At 37.7% G+C, this 17216-nt stretch overlaps 5 protein-coding genes, 1 long non-coding RNA gene and 2 pseudogenes across 9 annotated transcripts; 6 read left to right on the top strand and 2 right to left on the bottom strand.

The window, feature by feature from the left end:
• The first annotated feature begins 519 nt into the window (after positions 1–519).
• POLA2 (DNA polymerase alpha 2) lies at positions 520–4486 on the top strand. The gene is made up of 15 exons (NM_105430.3): positions 520–720; positions 807–882; positions 1066–1200; positions 1294–1747; positions 1836–1915; positions 2151–2226; positions 2318–2497; positions 2942–3046; positions 3140–3235; positions 3321–3413; positions 3508–3546; positions 3657–3698; positions 3786–3913; positions 3989–4115; positions 4204–4486. Exons 1-15 carry the CDS (start codon positions 639–641, stop codon positions 4351–4353), a joined length of 1863 nt encoding a protein of 620 aa, NP_176930.2. The 5' UTR covers positions 520–638; the 3' UTR covers positions 4354–4486.
• Positions 4487–4859: 373 nt separating this feature from the next.
• AT1G67626 lies at positions 4860–5489 on the top strand (annotated as a pseudogene; the record flags this gene model as incomplete). The annotated part of the gene is made up of 1 exon: positions 4860–5489.
• Positions 5490–5682: 193 nt separating this feature from the next.
• On the bottom strand, positions 5683–6825 carry AT1G67623 (F-box family protein; the record flags this gene model as incomplete). Its single annotated transcript, NM_105429.2, has 2 exons — positions 6096–6825; positions 5683–5853 (listed from the first exon to the last, which is right to left on the bottom strand). Exons 1-2 carry the CDS (start codon positions 6813–6815, stop codon positions 5683–5685), a joined length of 891 nt encoding a protein of 296 aa, NP_176929.1. The 5' UTR covers positions 6816–6825.
• Positions 6826–6843: 18 nt separating this feature from the next.
• AT1G67620 (Lojap-related protein) lies at positions 6844–8573 on the bottom strand. Its single transcript, NM_105428.4, has 4 exons — positions 8048–8573; positions 7797–7881; positions 7616–7716; positions 6844–7230 (listed from the first exon to the last, which is right to left on the bottom strand). Exons 1-4 carry the CDS (start codon positions 8339–8341, stop codon positions 7156–7158), a joined length of 555 nt encoding a protein of 184 aa, NP_564901.1. The 5' UTR covers positions 8342–8573; the 3' UTR covers positions 6844–7155.
• Positions 8574–8684: 111 nt separating this feature from the next.
• Positions 8685–9890, top strand: AT1G67610 (annotated as a pseudogene). Its single transcript has one exon.
• A 643-nt stretch (positions 9891–10533) lies between these two features.
• AT1G08947 lies at positions 10534–10845 on the top strand. The gene has a single exon (NR_139527.1). It is a non-coding gene; the product is annotated as an other RNA (long non-coding RNA).
• A 333-nt stretch (positions 10846–11178) lies between these two features.
• AT1G67600 (Acid phosphatase/vanadium-dependent haloperoxidase-related protein) lies at positions 11179–12691 on the top strand. The gene is made up of 4 exons (NM_105427.4): positions 11179–11589; positions 11665–11821; positions 11918–12061; positions 12154–12691. Exons 1-4 carry the CDS (start codon positions 11471–11473, stop codon positions 12223–12225), a joined length of 492 nt encoding a protein of 163 aa, NP_176927.1. The 5' UTR covers positions 11179–11470; the 3' UTR covers positions 12226–12691.
• A 1209-nt stretch (positions 12692–13900) lies between these two features.
• On the top strand, positions 13901–15868 carry AT1G67590 (Remorin family protein). Of its 2 annotated transcripts, NM_105426.3 has the most exons (3): positions 13901–15193; positions 15287–15368; positions 15568–15868. In NM_105426.3, the coding sequence occupies exons 1-3, from the start codon at positions 14454–14456 to the stop codon at positions 15787–15789; spliced, it is 1044 nt and encodes a 347-aa protein (NP_564900.1). In that variant the 5' UTR covers positions 13901–14453; the 3' UTR covers positions 15790–15868. The 2 variants fall into 2 exon arrangements, with proteins under 2 accessions (NP_564900.1, NP_001319334.1); NM_001334317.1 differs by having other exon boundaries at positions 13983–15193; positions 15287–15868.
• The last annotated feature ends 1348 nt before the right edge of the window (positions 15869–17216 follow it).

Here is a 17216-nt window from a genome sequence, read left to right as displayed (position 1 = left end):
TTTTAGTTTTTTTATTTACCAAAATCTAATTTATTGCCCATTCACAATTGTAATAAAAGTAGATTTTCTAAAATAATAAAAATAGTTTAAAAAAAAAACAAATCTAGAAAATCTGGATTTAGATAGATTTTGGCAATTTGCTTACAAAATCCAAAAACCAAATTCTTTAATTCCCTACAAATTTGTGTGATAATTTATAATGTTGGTTTCGGAGCTAAGCAATAAGGTAAATAGCCTATTTTATTATATACATGTGTTTTTCATACTCCAAATTTGATAATCTAGCCAAATTCAGTCTGACCAAAATATTTATTCAAATTCCCTACATGAACTATTTTCCGTGTTGCAAAAAGTCAACGGAATTAGTCAACCGTTTCAGTTTCTGTTGAACTGTTTTCACCTTTCACTCATTTAACGTTTAACGTATTCAAGGCCCATTTGTTTTTGTTCAAAATTTAAGGCCCATTTAAAACTCGGGTCCATTAAATAAGAAGGTTAGAGAAAAGGGCATTAGCCAACATCCCGCCCTAAACCAGACAATTTCCCGCCACTTGCCTTCGTCTTCACCAGTCGCCCACAACAAAAAGCTTCTCTCTCTAGGAAACACAGAGAGAGCGAGAGAGTGAAGTTGAAAGAAAATGGCTACAGATGAGGAAATAAAGAACGAGTTTAAAAGAAGCGGCTTTATTCTTGTGGAAGAAGACGAGATTCTTAAGAGATGTAAGCGAGACACTATCCCCTAATCTAATATCTCTCTGCCCAGATCTTTTAACTTTTGTTTATATCTGACTGTTTTTTTCTTACAGGTGTTACTCTCTGCATAAATTACAGTCTTAAGCCTTCTGATCTTGTTTCAAGTTGGGAACTTTATCATCTCAATCGGTAAAAATCACATTTTTCTTATTTTCCATTGCCCAATAGTAAAATTCAAAGCTTTTGTTACCTCTTGAGATTGTATTGATGTTTAAATAGTGACCAATTTCATGATTAGAGTGGTTGTGTTAGTGATGGCGAAGAGAATTGAGTTTGTTTGTTTTTTCCATTGTGTTTGGTTTGATGCAACAGACAACTTCTTGATCAAACTGTTAAGAAAGATGACATGGATGGGTTTGTATTGCATCTTCAGAATGAACAGAAAGAATCTATTATGAGAGTGGAAGAAGCTGGTCTGCATCTTTACTCAAATAGAGATGTAGATATGTAAGTGCTTTTTGACCATGTTTCTTCTTACTTTGCATTAGCTTTAAACAGATTTTGTTTTTGAAGATATAGAGATTTGGTTTTTTGGTTCAGGCTTTTGGATGGGGTGCAAGAAGATACGGAAGAGATTGTTACTACTCCTACAAACAAGTCTCAACGGTTACATCCGGATCCGTTTGATTCGATAAGTAGATCAAGAGATTATGGCTATTCTACTGGGAAGTCAGTTGGACATGTGACACCTTTTGGGTCACGAATCGAGAAGTTTGTGGTGAAGTTCAATGTGGGTAATGTGGCGGCACATGCAGAGAATGGAAACAACAATGATGTAGAAAACAGTGAGGATGATATCATTAAGAGAGTTCAAACCAGCCAGCGGTGTTCTCTAAAAGTCAATGGCTCAGGCCCTGAACCAGGTTGCAGGTTCATGTATGACAGAACTGAGGACAGGTTTAGTGCACTCGAGTATCGGATCGTAAGGCATGCAGATGCATTTGCTGCCTCGGGATTATATGAGGAACAGGTGGATCCGGCTGTTGCTTCACAGGTAGGTTTGTTCATACATACTACTTTGGTGTCAAATAAATTAACATTGGGGTATAGAATTTATTACATTGTGCTACTGATTGCTGCAGAGAAGTATATTTGCTGTGGGAATGATTTGCTGTGATGGAGAGGGGCATTTGAATGATAAGTCCATTCTATTGCAGAGCAGGTTAGTCCATCATGACTTCACTTTTCTTTGTATATCATCGTGAAGGATTATGAATCCTGTGTTATAAAAAGTTGCATATTCAACAATTTGGATACTAGAATGACTTACATTGTGGTCCTATAGGGTATAGCCATTTATAGTTAGTTATTGGCATAACTTTCTTTTAAACATGAAGCCTCAGTTCCAAATATCCAGAGTTTCCTTATCCTAATGCCAACAAATTCGATGATTGCAGTGCCGAGCGTACTTCAGGACAGCGTGTTCCAGTGGACTTAAAGAGACTAGATCAGTTCTCCATTTTTCCTGGCCAGGTGATAGCTTAAAGCTAACAACATTAGATATTGTGTTTTTTCCACAGAACACTCATAATATTCATGTGGAAGTTGTCTGAATTTGATGCAGGTAGTTGGCATTGAGGGGCAAAATCCTAGTGGACATTATCTCACTGCATCTAAGCTGCTAGATTCAGTTCCTTTAACACTTACTGTTGACGTGGATCTACCTCCTGCTAAGAGGCAAATCTTGGATCAGGAAGTCTTAGTTCCTGCAGAAGAATCCTGTCAAAAATCAGAGGTTTCATTTGTAAGTATGCACTCCTTCATGTCAAGGGAGCTGTACTAGTATTTTTTTACCTATATCGTCAAGGAACCCATTGATTATTTTATATGATTCTGGCACACTTCTTTCTCGTACATTTATACACACATAATCATAATGTTGAGATGAGATAACTGCAGAATGTTGAGAATTTAGAGATTACAAAGCTGTTTTACTTAGCTAGATTGGTAACTTGGAGTGGAGCTACTTTAGTTACTGACTTCGATAATGCCAAACAAAATTTGTATGCTGTGTTCCCCTTTTCTTTTATGATGATATTTGAGATGAATGTATGGATATGTTCTGTTTTTATGCATAGCTATTAAGTTGTCATTACCAAGCACAAGGATGGTGTGTTTAGAATCAGTTAGCATCATAATTTTCTAGTTTGGGATTCAAAATGATGTTTAAAGGTCTTTCTGTTGACAGATAATTGCATCCGGACCATTCACCACATCAGACAACTTGCTGTTTGAGCCACTGAATGAGCTACTAGCCTATGCAAAAAGAAAGCCACCACAGTTACTCGTGCTGGTGAGTAACTAGAATGCATTCACACATTCTGTAGATATTTGTCTCTTGTGTGATTGTGTCTCGGGATCACTTACGTTTTATTTCCAAACTCAGCTTGGACCATTTGTGGATTCTGAGCATCCAGAGATTAAGAAAGGCGCTGTTGATGCCACCTTTAATGAGATATTCCAAGTGGAAGTCCTCAGGAAGGTACTGAAAATAGGACAAATAGATATACTGAATACTGACTGACTTTGGAATAAACAAAGATGTTTATGGTTTTTGAGTTTCTCAGTTGCAAGATTACGTGGAATTCATGGGTTCAGAAGTAAGAGTGGTTCTGGTGCCATCCATTCGTGATGCTAACCATGATTTCATATTCCCACAGGTGCTCTTTTCTATTTCCTCTTAATATCTCTCTTCTAGAGTTTCCGCATTCGTCTTCTCTGTTTGATTCGAAAAGTTTCTTGTTGTGTTTGCAGCCTCCTTTCGACATTCACATACCTGATCTCGAACATCAGGTATTTGATTCTTCTCATTAACAAGTCTCCCTTCCTTCACTCAACTCTCTCTGTGCACAGGTGGATATATATTTACTTTTTTCATGTCTCTGTCTCATCATACATTACAGATGACTAGTCTGTCAAACCCGGGGACCTTTGAGGCAAACCAGGTTAGAAAATCACTGTGACAGTTCTCTTCTGAGAAGCCATATTCTCTCAAGTCCTTGCAACATAAAATGTTAACTGGGTATTCTCAGGTGAAGGTAAGTTGCTGCACGGTGGATGTACTAAAACAGCTGAGTGGGGAGGAGATGTCAAAAAATCCAAGTGGAGTCCCCACTGATCGCATGTCCAGACTCGCTAGCCATCTCCTCCGTCAGCGAAGGTAACTTTTGCGTCTACTAGATCCAACTAGATTCTCAGCTACCAAATACTCAGAAATTGGATTCTTATGAAACAGCTTCTATCCGCTGTATCCACCGCCCGAGAGCCTCCCTTATGATTCCTCACTCGCTCCTAAGGCGCTACAGATTTCATCAATCCCGGATATTCTTCTACTTCCATCAGACATGAGGTACTTCGTGAAGGTGAGTCAGTATGTTAATAGTGCCATCAAATTCAGAAGTTAGACTCTAAAAGAAGAATTACTGAATTTTTTCTTGAATTGTTATGAAGATTTTATCCCTTGGCGAAGAGGAGGATGCAGCCAAGTGCGTTTGTGTAAACCCGGGAAGACTTGCGAAAGGAGAAGGTGCAGGTACTTTCGTTGAGCTTACCTACAAAGGCGGTCCAGAATCGATGCACGCTTCCATCATCTCTATTTAAAAACAGAACCTGCAACGTTTGCCCAACTCTGCTAATTCCATATATAATAGAAGCCTTTGGTTCCTCTCACTTTTCATGCTACGGTTAGATGCAAATGTAATATTCAGATGTATAGTATATCTTAGGCCTGCGACTTTTGTCCGATCGGGTTATTCGGTTTCGGTTTTTCGGTTTCTCGGGTTATTCGGAAATTGAAATCTATTCCGAATAGAACCGACTAATGATTCGGTTCGGTTCGGTTCGGACACGGTTTATTCGGTTTTTGGCATTCGGTTTTTCGGTTTGTCTGGGTGTTAAAAAAAAAAAGGAAAAAAACTTGTGAAAAATGGTGAAAAGCCTTCATTTCTAGATTGAAATCCAAATCAACAGTGAAGAAGAAGGGCATCATCAACGGAATCCAAAACCACAAAGAAAAAGCAAGAAGAAACTAAAGCAAATCAAATCCAACCATCAATTTGAAAGCATTCAGATGACGAATCCAACTCAGAAAAGAAGAAGAAGAAGAAGGATCGAAGAAGAAGAATGATCGAAGAAGAAGAAGGATTGAAGAAGAAGAAGAATCGAAGAAGAAGAATGATATTAGTCATTTAGAAGAAGAAGAAGAAGAATTGAAGAAGAAGAATAGAAGAAAAAGAATAAGGAACGGGCATTATCAGACAAAGAAGAAGAGTGCTTCTCGTGGAAACCCGGGGTTAGCGACGGCGGGTGGTGTGATACGGGATGGAGCTGGAAATTGGTGTGGAGGCTTTGCGCTTAATATCGGGAGATGCTCAGCGCCTTTAGCGGAGCTGTGGGGGGTTTATTATGGATTTTACCTAGCTTGGACTAAGGCGTTGACTCGTGTGGAGCTCGAAGTTGATTCGGAGTTGGTAGTTGGTTTTCTCAAGACAGGGATCGGTGATCAACATCCGCTGTCGTTCCTGGTGCGGTTGTGCCATGGCTTATTATCGAAGGACTGGATTGTCCGAATAACTCACGTGTATAGGGAGGCTAATCGTCTAGCCGACGGTCTAGCTAACTATGCATTTTCTTTACCTTTAGGTTTTCATTCTCTTATTGATGTTCCGGATGATTTAGAGGTGATTTTGCATGAGGATAGTCTTGGGTCAACGCGACCAAGACGAGTCCGGTTGTAAGCTTTGTTTTTTTTTCTTTTTTCTTTTTTAATAATATTCCGGGAGCTTCCGTCTCCCGGTGAATCAAAAAAAAAAAAGACAAAGAAGAAGAGTAGGCGGCTAGTAATCTAGGTTAGGTTAGGGTTTTATTATTTTCGGTTAACCGTTCGGTTCTCATGAACCGAACCGAAAATCTCGGTTAACCGAAATGATTTTAAACACTTACCGATCGGTTATACTCAATTAACCTTAACCGAACCGATTTGTCCAAACCTCGGTTCGGTTCGGTTCGGACAAATCGGTTCGGTTCAAATTCACAGGCCCAGTATATCTCCCCATCAATTTTAGATTTTTTGGCCTCAAAAGGAAAATTTCGGTTTATGTACTATTTCAGAATACAATCTAGAGTAGTGGTTGAGATTATAACCAAAAGAAGCTATGTATTACGATTTATATTTAGTATTAGGTTCATGCAATAAGAAGCAGTAGAGTATTGGCCATTGTACTCTTCCTCGTATAAATGTATCCGAAAGTAAAACCAAAAATCACTCTTTATTAGTTATAATTTAGTTTAATACATCATTGATCACTAAATCATCTCAAGAAAAGTTCAACTTCATGATGCACCAGATATAACTCACAAGCAGAAGAAAAATCCAAGTCGGTTTCATCACCGAATAAATACCAACCACGATTCATTACTAATAATAACATCCTGGTTTTACAATCGCACTTGCACTTCTCACTAACGTAGGCTGTTTTGAGTTGTTCCACCACCGTGTTGTCAGACCACCAAAAACCGTATCTAATCTTTTGAATCTTGTATCGAAATTCCACCAACTCATTCATTGTAGTTGACATCAACTGCTTTATAACAGAAGACAAGATCTCGAAACCCTTTTGTTTTGTTTTGCCTCCAAGACAGATTAGAATCACCCCGTAGACATATTTTGCTTCTTTGATACCTTTTTCCGCAGCTTCAGCTAAATATTCGAGTCCTCGGTCTTGAAGTTTATCTCGAAAATAGTTAATGAATCCTTTCTGAAACAACGCTTCGGGGTTTCTACTCTCGGTACATCTCTCGATGAATTTTGCACTGTTCTCATGCCATGGGAGAAATTCGATTTCTTTGAGGGATAGTCGGTAGAAAACATACTTTTCATCACAGATACGTCGAAACGATTTCGAAACTAGTCTGAGATTACGAACCGCTGACAAGGAAGAAGCTCCGGTACATGAAGAAATCTCCACGAGAAGATCTTCTGGTAAAGAATCGAGACATAAGCTTGCTTTTGTTTTCGATTTCCTAATAGAAGAAGACGCATGCAAAGACAAGGATACCACCATGTTGAGAGAGATTCAAGAGTGTCTGTTCCCAAGTTTGCCAATTTGATTATTTATATTAAGAGGGATAAATTCGTTTCCTTTTTTTGAGGAGGAGAGACAGATTAATCCTTTTCCATATTTAAAAAAGAAAAAAAAAATAGATAGATGACTAAATTTTTTATTTTTTTTAAGCAAAGATATTAAGGAAAAAATAGATAGATGACTACAAATATTAAGGAGATAAAACTTACCAAAAAAAAAAATATTAAGGAGATAAATACTTAATAGGCTTTAAAATCCTCCTATTCTTAACTCGTCTAGACTCGAGAAGTTTATGAGAAATTGTATCCATCGGACAGGATCAAGAACTCACTTTAGCCGGTTTCCTTTTCGAATTGTTCTTTGGTCGGACCTTTACAAAAACGTTTTGGAGATCCTGCAAGAACAAAAAGGTGTCTTTGGAATCAATAAAGACATTAACCTAGGCTACTGAATTGTTTTCTCAATGAATCGATGAGAAAGGTAGACAAAAGAAACAGAAGAATGTAAAGAGCTTCAAGAGATCAGGAGATAAATGTAAATCAATACTAAAAGAGATTCTGTAGTAGCAAGAGAAGCATCAGATATGACATTTAATAACTGGCTAGGTTCAATCAAATACTCGAGAGACAGTCCTTGTCGAATGCTCATGACATAATCAAATCTCTTATCTCCATTATAGACATAACCCCAAGCTAAAAGTTTCAGCTTTTATTCACGAAATTAGCAGTAACCACTTATCAGCCATACAAAATCTATATGTAAGGCGTTCAATTGTTTACCTGATCTGAAGTATCAGTACCAGAGGATTCAGCAGACCAAAGGCTTTCCAAATTGAAATAACCTCTGGCTTTCTCATCAAGTGCATGGACTACAAACTTTCCTACACGTATCCATAAGAGCTAATTACAGCCACCACAAATCAAAAATGAAAAACCAAGACTTGTAGATACAAAAACGAACCGTAGTCTATGACAATCCACTTGCTATTGTACCCTTGCACAGAAGGTAACATTACATGTTTAGCTCCTTTCTGCTTTTGCTTGGCCTGTGATTGAACACAAAGAATATAAGAAAACAATGATCACTCTTATCATCTTAGTCTTCAAATTCACTCTTAACACAAAACACGTACTCATTATCCATCCTTATATCAACAATTGAACAATAGCAACGAAGGAATTGAAAAAGTGGAAGGTGAAATGTGTATGTACCCTATAAACTAAAGCTTGAGCGATGTTTCTTAAGTGCCAATCGGATCTACCGGTGGCGATGACAGTGAAATCAGCCCAGAAACAATGATTATGTGTAGGAATCACAGTCACGTTATCAGCTTTCACGTCGGCGAGAATCTTCTCCACTTCGGGAAGTGTGAGAATCTCTGAGACATTAGAGATCCCGGCGGATGAAGAAAAAGAGGGAGAGGAAGCGAAGATGCGATTGGGAGCTAGCTTCCATGATTGATTTAGAAGAAGAGACGAACAACGAGATCGAAGAGTCGTCAACATTAGCTAAGCGCGGTGGAGAAATGGGGGACGGTTGGGTTTAAACCCTAATACCGAATTCGATTGACCGGAACGTTGGTCAACGCTGGTGATGCGGCTTTAGGTGTTTAATTTTTTTGATTAAAAAACGCTTTAATTATTCTCTTATACAAAAATAAACATTAAATTTAATACCCTTAGCCTATTACACAAGCAAAAGAGGAAGATTGTCACAAGCAAAAGAGGTACAATGAACAAAGAATAGATTTATGGTAACTAGATGATGACATGTGTAATGTTAACTAGGGTTTTACAAGGGCTTAACTTTAGTATAAATAAGGAGCTATGCCTCATGTAATCGTTAAGAAGAGAACGGATCAATATCAAAAGAAACAATCTTTCTTCCCAGTTTTAGTATCTTCTACAGACAGAAGGTGACACGCCTCCCTCAATCTCAGGCCACAAACGCGAGAACCCTTGCGCCTGATAATGAATGTATCTTCTTCTTCAGTCAAACGACCCTGTAGCTCGTCGGAAACGTTACCCCAGAAAGGCGGATCTCCATGGCTGATGCTTTTACCGAAAGACGGTGGTTGTGTGCTGTACAACCCAAAAGAAGGAAAGAAGATCCATAGGGAACTGCGAGACTTTCCAGGGTCTCGAATCCTGGCAAACTCGGGTTACTGGTTATTGTTGTTAGATTCTGGATCCAATTTAGTTATCATAGATGTCTTTAGCGAGAAAACGATCCCCTCTTCCGTCTCTAGAGTCGATTGCGTCAGATACTAGTAAGGTCAGGCGTGTGGGAGATAGAGTATTTGAAAGGGAATATAATGGCCCGGAATATAGTGCCCGTGTTGCCACTGATCTGACTTGTGATACTGTGAGGGGCCTTTTGTGGGTAGACGAGAGTGGAACAGATTACGTTGTGGTGTGGTTCTTCGACCTCCCTGGCCACTCTTATATAAGCTTTTGCAAGAAAGGGGACACTCATTACACTGACATTCCTCTGTTTTTCCGAGACGCCCACTTTTTGGATGGCTTATCTTATATGGTACTGGGGCGTTACTCTCTTTATATCTCGACAAGTCGTCGTTTTGTTAAAGTCCTAGATCTGTCTGGACCGCAAGGTTTCTTCAAGGACATCACCGAGGGTAATAAACCATTCTCAATGCTTTCTCGTTATCACTCGTGGGATTCTAGCATTGCTGTTACAACCTCTGGAGAGGTTTTGTTGGTTGAGAGTAATCCATGGCAGAGGGACTGCTTCCGCGTCTACAAGTATGATCCTAATGTAGAACTCCCAGATTACGCCTGCCACACTGTTCTTGAGGTTGATTCTCTTGGTGGTGAGGCCCTGCTTCTTGACTTGGGTTTCACTATGCCTGCTAATGATACCCTTGGTATCGAACCAGACTCCATCTATTTCACCCGTCACTACCGTCCCTGCCAATTGTCACCTCGTGACCTTGACATCTGTGTCTTCAATCTTGTAACCAAGACCCTCAAACGCTTTCCTGTTCCTGACGACATGTCTCTTATGGATGCTCGATGGTTTCTCCATGCCAGTTAATATTTTCTTTCTGTTTCTCTTTAGTTGCCCTTTGTTTCATTTATGCTTCTGAATAAACTTATGATGTTTGCTTTCAAAAATGCCACCATGTTAGATTTTTCTCTTTAGTGGCTGAATATGTTGTGTATCCTCTACTTGCTTCTCCCAAATGGGGTTCCCATTGCTGGATGATGCTGTCTTTCAATCACAAATAACACCTAAAATCACAAATAACCCGGGGCAGTGATTTTCTAGACAAGCTCTTAACCTTCGAAATCCAAAGCTGGTGCCTTTTCTCGAGGGCGAAATTATGAGCTGTTTTTGCTTTCCAAAACTCACTGGATTTTCGAAGCTGGCTATTATATATAGTTGGAGGTAGAAGTTGAACCAATATGCCAAGTCACCTAATCAGGATTATATCAACAAGTCAAGTATTTAAACTGTTCACAGTTGTGTTTCTTTTGTCTGTTAAATGCTCTGTTTCGAAACAGATCATTTCCTGGTCCCAAAACACAAAATACACAATGTTAACATACAAAAGCATCATAAACTAGAAAAACTTGAAATAGATAATAACATATTACAGGAAGAATATACCAAAATACCAAGAGTTATCCTTCACAAAAACCTACTTCTAACCCGAGTGACTCAAAAGAATATCGACTGATTTCCTACTCAATTACAAGCGAACCGTCACTTGCTCACTCTGGTGTGTGTTCAGAACCTGAGATGAACACTGCTGCCTCCCAGAGGCTTCATAAACCTGCAAAGCAGTAAACAGTCGAAACTCACCAAAACAAAGCCAAAGACTTGCAAAAGAGAAGTATAGGCTAAGGCTATAATTGTAACTAGTCAGTAGTTAAGCCCTAGTGTAGAGTCTATATATATGTAAACTCATGTTGTTAAATACTTCAATTGTAGAACATATTTTGGATATTCTCTTGGAATTTTACGTCCACGCCGGCTTAAAGAACAAGTTGTTTTTCACTTAAAGCCTAAAAAGCATATTCTCTAGCAAACAGAGAAGCTCAGAAGCATATTCTGATAATCTGATCAATCATAGATTGATAGTGTATTCAGTATTCTAATATCGCATGCTATATTTTTGTGAATGTGCATTTTTGAACCAACTAGCAGAATTTAAACTTTCTTTCTGGATAAAAACTTTAAACAATAAAAAGCTCTATACGTATATTAATATCGCAAAAACTTCTAACATATCAACAGAGTTTATAAAATAATATTTCTATTATATAATTTCAGATAATATGCAATTTTTCAGATGTCAATTCTTTATTGATATGTAGCTGTTTTGTCATTATAATATAAACGGTGATAAAAAAAAGTAATAATCTCATCTGTACTTAGGTCGTGTAGACTTGTTAGTAAAAAACATTAAATAAAAGCTGTTGTTTGTTGCCGAAGAAAAAGCGAGAAAACTAGGAAAATAAAATTTGAGGAAGAAGAAGCCATTAGAGGAGTCTCAAGGTAAAGATTTCTACACGCAACTTTATGTCTTCTCTGTATGTTCTTTATCCTGTAGAAGAGCTATCAGACGATTAAAGCCCTACGATACGAGATCAATCGATCACCATCATTCAATGGAGGAATCGGTGGCTTCATCTTCCTCGCACTATATCTCAATTTTCACAAATTACCCTCTGATTTCCGCCGTTTTAGCTTTCACCATCGCACAATTCATCAAATTCTTCACCTCCTGGTACGTTTTCATATCTGTCTAGGTTAAAGAAACAGACTAGTTGTAGAAATTTGATTTTACAACTACTTGGTGTAGGTATAAAGAAAGGAGATGGGATTTGAAACGGCTTGTTGGGTCTGGAGGTATGCCTTCATCACATTCAGCAACGGTTACAGCTTTAGCTTTAGCTGTTGGTTTACAAGAAGGTTTTGGTGGTTCACATTTCGCTATCGCTTTGGTTCTCACTACCATTGTATGTTTTTAGCTAATCACTTAATTAATTAATGACCTTTCTTGATTATATCACTTCAGGGGATGATTAAGAATTTAAGATTGTTTGGTTTGGTAGGTTATGTATGATGCAACTGGTGTAAGGTTACATGCTGGACGCCAAGCTGAGGTTCTAAATCAGATTGTGTATGAACTTCCTGCAGAGCATCCTCTGGCTGAAACCAGACCTTTGCGTGAACTTCTAGGTCATACTCCTCCCCAGGTAAGTATGTAGTACTAATTGTGTCAGATCACACCAAGCAAGAGAATGATTGTGGTTAGTACTTGAGACTATCTATATTTTGGTGGCGTCAGGTTATTGCTGGTGGAATGCTTGGAATATCTACAGCAGTTGTTGGGTACTTAGTCATCTTGTTAGCCAAGTAGCTTAAGCTGGGAACAGCAAAATCTCGCCTTTTCTGCTCCATTGTGTGTCAAGGCGCTGCTAGGTAGTTTAAAGATAGCCATGACATGCAAATAGAATTTGGAAATTGAGCTTAATTTCTCTGTTTTTTTTGCTGCTCTGTTCTTGTCATTGACAATATATTTTAGTTAGGTTTGCTCTAGTAAAGGAAACTTGAAACGTCATTACACAGATCTGTAAAGTGGTAAAATGGGAGCTTGTGCATTGAACTACAACGAACATGATCTGTTTAGATTCAGCACTCAGGAGCATCAATACTTTAAAACTCATCATCTCATTTCCTCTTAAATTCCATGACTACAAAGTTTTGCTTATAGAGCTAATGTTGATTTGCTTTATTTCTTTTGGCTCATTAAACACATATATATTAGCATTAAGTTCTGTTTCCTCTGGCACAAGCTAGCTGATAAAATTCCTCTAATGTGTGATATTATTAGGAGAAACACTTAGCCTTAACTTTCATACAACAGATAGATTCATTGGACAAATAGGTTCAAGATAACCAATGTCATTAGAGCTGGTTTAGTACCTCTGATGGAGAATCATGCATTATATTTATTTAACCGAAAGTTACCTTTGATCTTCACATTCTATCATCTCCTTCTTGTCGTCATAATCATTCTTAAACATTATATGTATGATTACTCATGTATACAACCATCAATTTTCAAACTACAAAAGAATTGGAATTTAGCCACTGATTAGCAAGATATTTTTCATGGCTACTAAAATGATTATCGATTGGCCACCAAAATGGTTTTGGCCACTGAATTTATTTGGTTAACGTCGTGACCATATTTGGCCACAGCCAAATCGGTAAACATATGACCTTTTTTTACAATTCTGAAAGATGGATTTATAGTCGTTAATTGCGACTCAAAATTTTCACTATCATCATCTATCCCATATAAAAGAACAACAATATTTCTCAATTTATCATGTGAGACTCATAACAACACATCTCAACTTTTTGTTTGACATAATATTTTTCACCCGAAATATATACTATCCGAAAGAGAGTAGATGTACAATCTTGTCGTACATCCAAAGACTACTACAATATTGTTTACTTGACTAATACATTTTGTGGTAATGAAAAAAAAAAGACAAAGAAAATAAAACATGTACCATGTTTATTAAAATTTTCCTATGTGCTAAGATCTACATACATTATGTCTTTATCGACAAGATGATTAAGTACCCGGATCAATCGAAAACTGTTTTCTCTACTACACTGTTCGTTTTCAAATAATGTGGACATTATTCACATTTTTTTGACATGACATTATTCACATTTATTTTTTAATTTTTTGTACATTAATCCATAACATATTAACATCCAAAGGCAATTATACCCTTTTTTTTTAAATTAGAAACTTTAAACATAAATAGAAAATGCGAGTAAAAAGAAGTACATAAATATTGAATCCATAAGAAACCAAAAGCAATAGGGAGACCTGTCAAAGACCACGTGACCTTGTCAGTCAAACCCGGACCCGCTTTTACCCTAACCCGGACCGACAAAACCCATCTCTCGCCACTCATTCCAAGATCTTTAACCGTACACGTGTTATAATCTCAACAACAAAACCACCTTCAGCTAAACAAAAAAATCTAATCTAAAGTTACCGTTAAAAAGTACAACTGTAGTAGTCGTATCTTAAAAAATACCACTCTCTCGGGAACTACATTATTAACCTTTTCCCCAAACTCTTTACTTCTTCCAAGATTCCCCCTAATTGTTTTGTGATTGTTCCCATTGCATTTGCATTATTATCATCGCTTTACTTTAATGGTGATTACTTAGTCACTTTCTCCCCACGTACACATGATTAATCTAAGCTTTTAACACAAACCAGATCTGAGCATTCTAATAAAAACATTAATTTAAAGTAAAAAAACAAAAAATAGTGGGTCTATATCAATTTATGCTATTTAGATAGAAAAAAACATAGTGATAATTAGAGAGTTATAAAGACACTATCATTCTCGTCTCTACAACAACCCATCTGGACATTAATGTCACATTTCTGAAATCTCTCAACTTCATCATCAAGTGGGTTCCTATGAGAGTGACGACTCTTTGATTGCTTCGCCACATCTTTTATTTTTATCCTTCTAAGTCATTTCTCTATCTATCCATATAGATAAAAACCTTCTAATAGATCTCTGTGTCATTTTATTCGTAAGAATGAGATCTAGTGTAGAAGATAACAAAGGATGGATAGGACCAGCGACACCGGAGATATCGAACGGTTTTGAGTTTCAGAAAGGTTCGAACCGGACACCAAACCATCACCGGTCTACTATGGGGAAGCCAGCGCCGTCAAAATGGGACGATGCTCAGAAATGGCTTTCTGGTGTAGGGTTTGCTCGTGGAGGTGGTGGAGGTGGTGACAAGAGTAGTCATCACTCAAGAAGTAATAAGCCGAGAAACTCGAACGCGGATGATCTTAGACTTATAGCTTCAGCTTCACAGAGAGAACGTGAAGGAGAAGATCAGTACGTTGAGTATGATGATGAAGAGATGGCGGCGGGAAGACCGGAGGTTGAGACGAAGAATGTTGATTGTGGTGAATCTGTTTGGAGGAAAGAAAGTAGTATTAATCCAACGGCTGTGATTAGATCCGTTTGTGTGAGAGATATGGGGACTGAGATGACTCCTATTGGTAGTCAAGAGCCTTCTAGAACAGCTACACCGGTGCGAGCTACTACACCGGTTGGGAGGAGTCCTGTGACTTCACCGGTGAGGGCTTCACAACGTGGTGAGGCGGTGGGGGTTGTGATGGAGACGGTGACGGAGGTTAGGAGGGTAGAGAGTAATAATAGTGAGAAGGTTAATGGTTTTGTGGAGAGTAAGAAGGCTATGAGTGCTATGGAAGCTCGAGCCATGGCTTGGGATGAAGCAGAACGTGCTAAATTCATGGCTAGGTGATTAACGTTAATTGGTTAAATTTATGGTTGATTTTAATATGTGTTAATGTGATTCGTGTTTGAGAGTTTTTTTTTTTTGTGTGGAATTAGGTATAAGAGAGAGGAAGTGAAGATACAAGCTTGGGAGAATCACGAGAAGAGAAAGGCTGAGATGGAGATGAAGAAAATGGAGGTAAGATGTTCTGTCTAATTGTGGAAAGAGAGTTGTCAACACGTGTTCAATCCGAATTTCGGTTCAGTCTTTTTTTAGTTTTTTAAAAGACAAAGTAGTGTGGATTGGTTTGATATGGATTGGATCTATTAATTGTTAAAGAGAAAAATAACGTTATGGATTGAAAAGGTTTTAAAACAATGTGTGAACGTGTGTTTAGGTGAAGGCGGAGAGGATGAAAGCAAGGGCAGAGGAGAAGTTGGCCAACAAGCTAGCTGCGACGAAAAGGATAGCGGAAGAGAGGAGGGCGAATGCGGAGGCTAAGTTAAACGAAAAGGCGGTGAAGACATCGGAGAAAGCTGATTATATAAGGAGGAGTGGTCACTTGCCTTCTTCTTTTTCTTTCTCCTTTAAGCTTCCCTCTCGTTGTTGGTGTCAATAATTGTCTATTTTCATTAGAATGTAATCGTATGGATTTAGTGATATTCAATAACTAACGCAAAAAAAAAAAAAAAAGTTTTGTTTGGGGAAGTAGATAAAAGAAATTGAGCCAAGAACTCTCAAAGTTAATCAAGGTCCCACGAGTGGCCAACTATCCGCACTTTAATTGCTAACTTCACTTAAAACTATGTCGCTAACCTTTTAATTGACACAAACACATTTGGGGAAACTCATAATCTTTGATGTGACCGGTAAAGCAAAAGTTTTGGGCTTTTTACCAGATGTCTGATCTCGCATTTGGCCCGACCCCGCAATTTTGGGCTTCTAAGATAAGGTCAGGCCCGGCTTTAAGGCACAATGTAAGCCCAGCAGTTCAAAGGTTGATCCGACATTAATTTGGTAACGGAGGAATCTCAACTTAAATGATAAGCATTTACGATCCGAGCTGACGACTCGTAACGTGCGAAGTTAATGAGGCGAGATCCGCGGCGTGAAGTCAGCGAATCATTTAACTCGTTTGATTCGATGTATTTGTATAAATAAGAGTCAATTGACATTGTAAAAGGGGATACACATTGTACTGAAACTATACTGAAATACATAAATACTTTTCACTTGATCACTGTTCGTCTAACAAGATTTAAGACCTTCACGAAACAACCACAAAATTCTAATTGCGGATTACGACATCCACACAAATCAAATAAAGATAATCTCAGATATGATGGAATAGTACTAGTACTTGATAGTGATTTTGATTGTCAAATTTTGTAAAGAGCAAAAAAATTGAAGTCTAGAATGAAAGATGACTCATATGTTTCGACCAAGCTAGTCATGAACACAAACAAGAAGAGAAATGATTAGTTCGTGATTGAGAGATTATGAATATTCATAATGTTCTAAAACGGTTTATGTGGTCCCCTAAACATTATGCAGCCACAAACCGTGACAATCATTTTTTCGGACATTGAAATTAGACATTTTAGTTTTGACTGGCCTTCGGCAATATTAGGTACATAATTATCAAAGTTAACATGACTCCAAAAATTAACATATGTTTTTTGATTTAAATGATTTGATGGTAATATTAAGGTTTTCATGTCTTAGAGCAATTTTATTTGTGGTTTCTAGATATAAGTTTCTTAACATTAAAACAACAAAAATAATATTATCTAACTATGTGAGTTTCTTGAATAGTTAAGAAATTCTCTCCAAAATTTCCTATATAAGGTATTTTAGAGATGACTTTTTCACTAATCAAAAAGCCCACACATTCTTTTATAATAAATTTTCTTTCTTTAAAATAAAAGACTTATGTTTAGAAATCATCAATGAGATTGTTCTTATGTTCCAAGTGCTCCAACATCGACTTTCAAGATAATAGTCTTTGTGGTTAAGATGACAATAATTCGATTAATTTTGGGTGTG

Source organism: Arabidopsis thaliana (genome assembly GCF_000001735.4).
Source record: "Arabidopsis thaliana chromosome 1 sequence".
In the NCBI taxonomy this organism is placed as follows: Eukaryota; Viridiplantae; Streptophyta; class Magnoliopsida; order Brassicales; family Brassicaceae; genus Arabidopsis; species Arabidopsis thaliana.
Note: the sequence above shows the minus strand (reverse complement) of the source record. Positions and strands in the feature narration are given on the sequence as shown.

Excerpts from the sequence above, each read along its gene's own strand:
- POLA2 (NM_105430.3), top strand. The coding sequence starts at position 639 with ATGGCTACAGATGAGGAAATAAAGAACGAGTTTAAAAGAAGCGGCTTT. Across the intron at positions 1,916-2,150 it reads TCCATTCTATTGCAGAGCAG|TGCCGAGCGTACTTCAGGAC; the intron begins GTTAGTCCATCA and ends CGATGATTGCAG. Across the intron at positions 2,227-2,317 it reads TCTCCATTTTTCCTGGCCAG|GTAGTTGGCATTGAGGGGCA; the intron begins GTGATAGCTTAA and ends AATTTGATGCAG.
- AT1G67600 (NM_105427.4), top strand. The coding sequence starts at position 11,471 with ATGGAGGAATCGGTGGCTTCATCTTCCTCGCACTATATCTCAATTTTC. Across the intron at positions 11,822-11,917 it reads CTTTGGTTCTCACTACCATT|GTTATGTATGATGCAACTGG; the intron begins GTATGTTTTTAG and ends TTGGTTTGGTAG. Across the intron at positions 12,062-12,153 it reads TAGGTCATACTCCTCCCCAG|GTTATTGCTGGTGGAATGCT; the intron begins GTAAGTATGTAG and ends TGGTGGCGTCAG.
- AT1G67590 (NM_105426.3), top strand. The coding sequence starts at position 14,454 with ATGAGATCTAGTGTAGAAGATAACAAAGGATGGATAGGACCAGCGACA. Across the intron at positions 15,194-15,286 it reads CGTGCTAAATTCATGGCTAG|GTATAAGAGAGAGGAAGTGA; the intron begins GTGATTAACGTT and ends GTGTGGAATTAG. Across the intron at positions 15,369-15,567 it reads TGGAGATGAAGAAAATGGAG|GTGAAGGCGGAGAGGATGAA; the intron begins GTAAGATGTTCT and ends ACGTGTGTTTAG.
- AT1G67620 (NM_105428.4), bottom strand. The coding sequence starts at position 8,341 with ATGTTGACGACTCTTCGATCTCGTTGTTCGTCTCTTCTTCTAAATCAA. Across the intron at positions 7,882-8,047 it reads CTCAAGCTTTAGTTTATAGG|GCCAAGCAAAAGCAGAAAGG; the intron begins GTACATACACAT and ends GTTCAATCACAG. Across the intron at positions 7,231-7,615 it reads GTACTGATACTTCAGATCAG|GATCTCCAAAACGTTTTTGT; the intron begins GTAAACAATTGA and ends TTGTTCTTGCAG.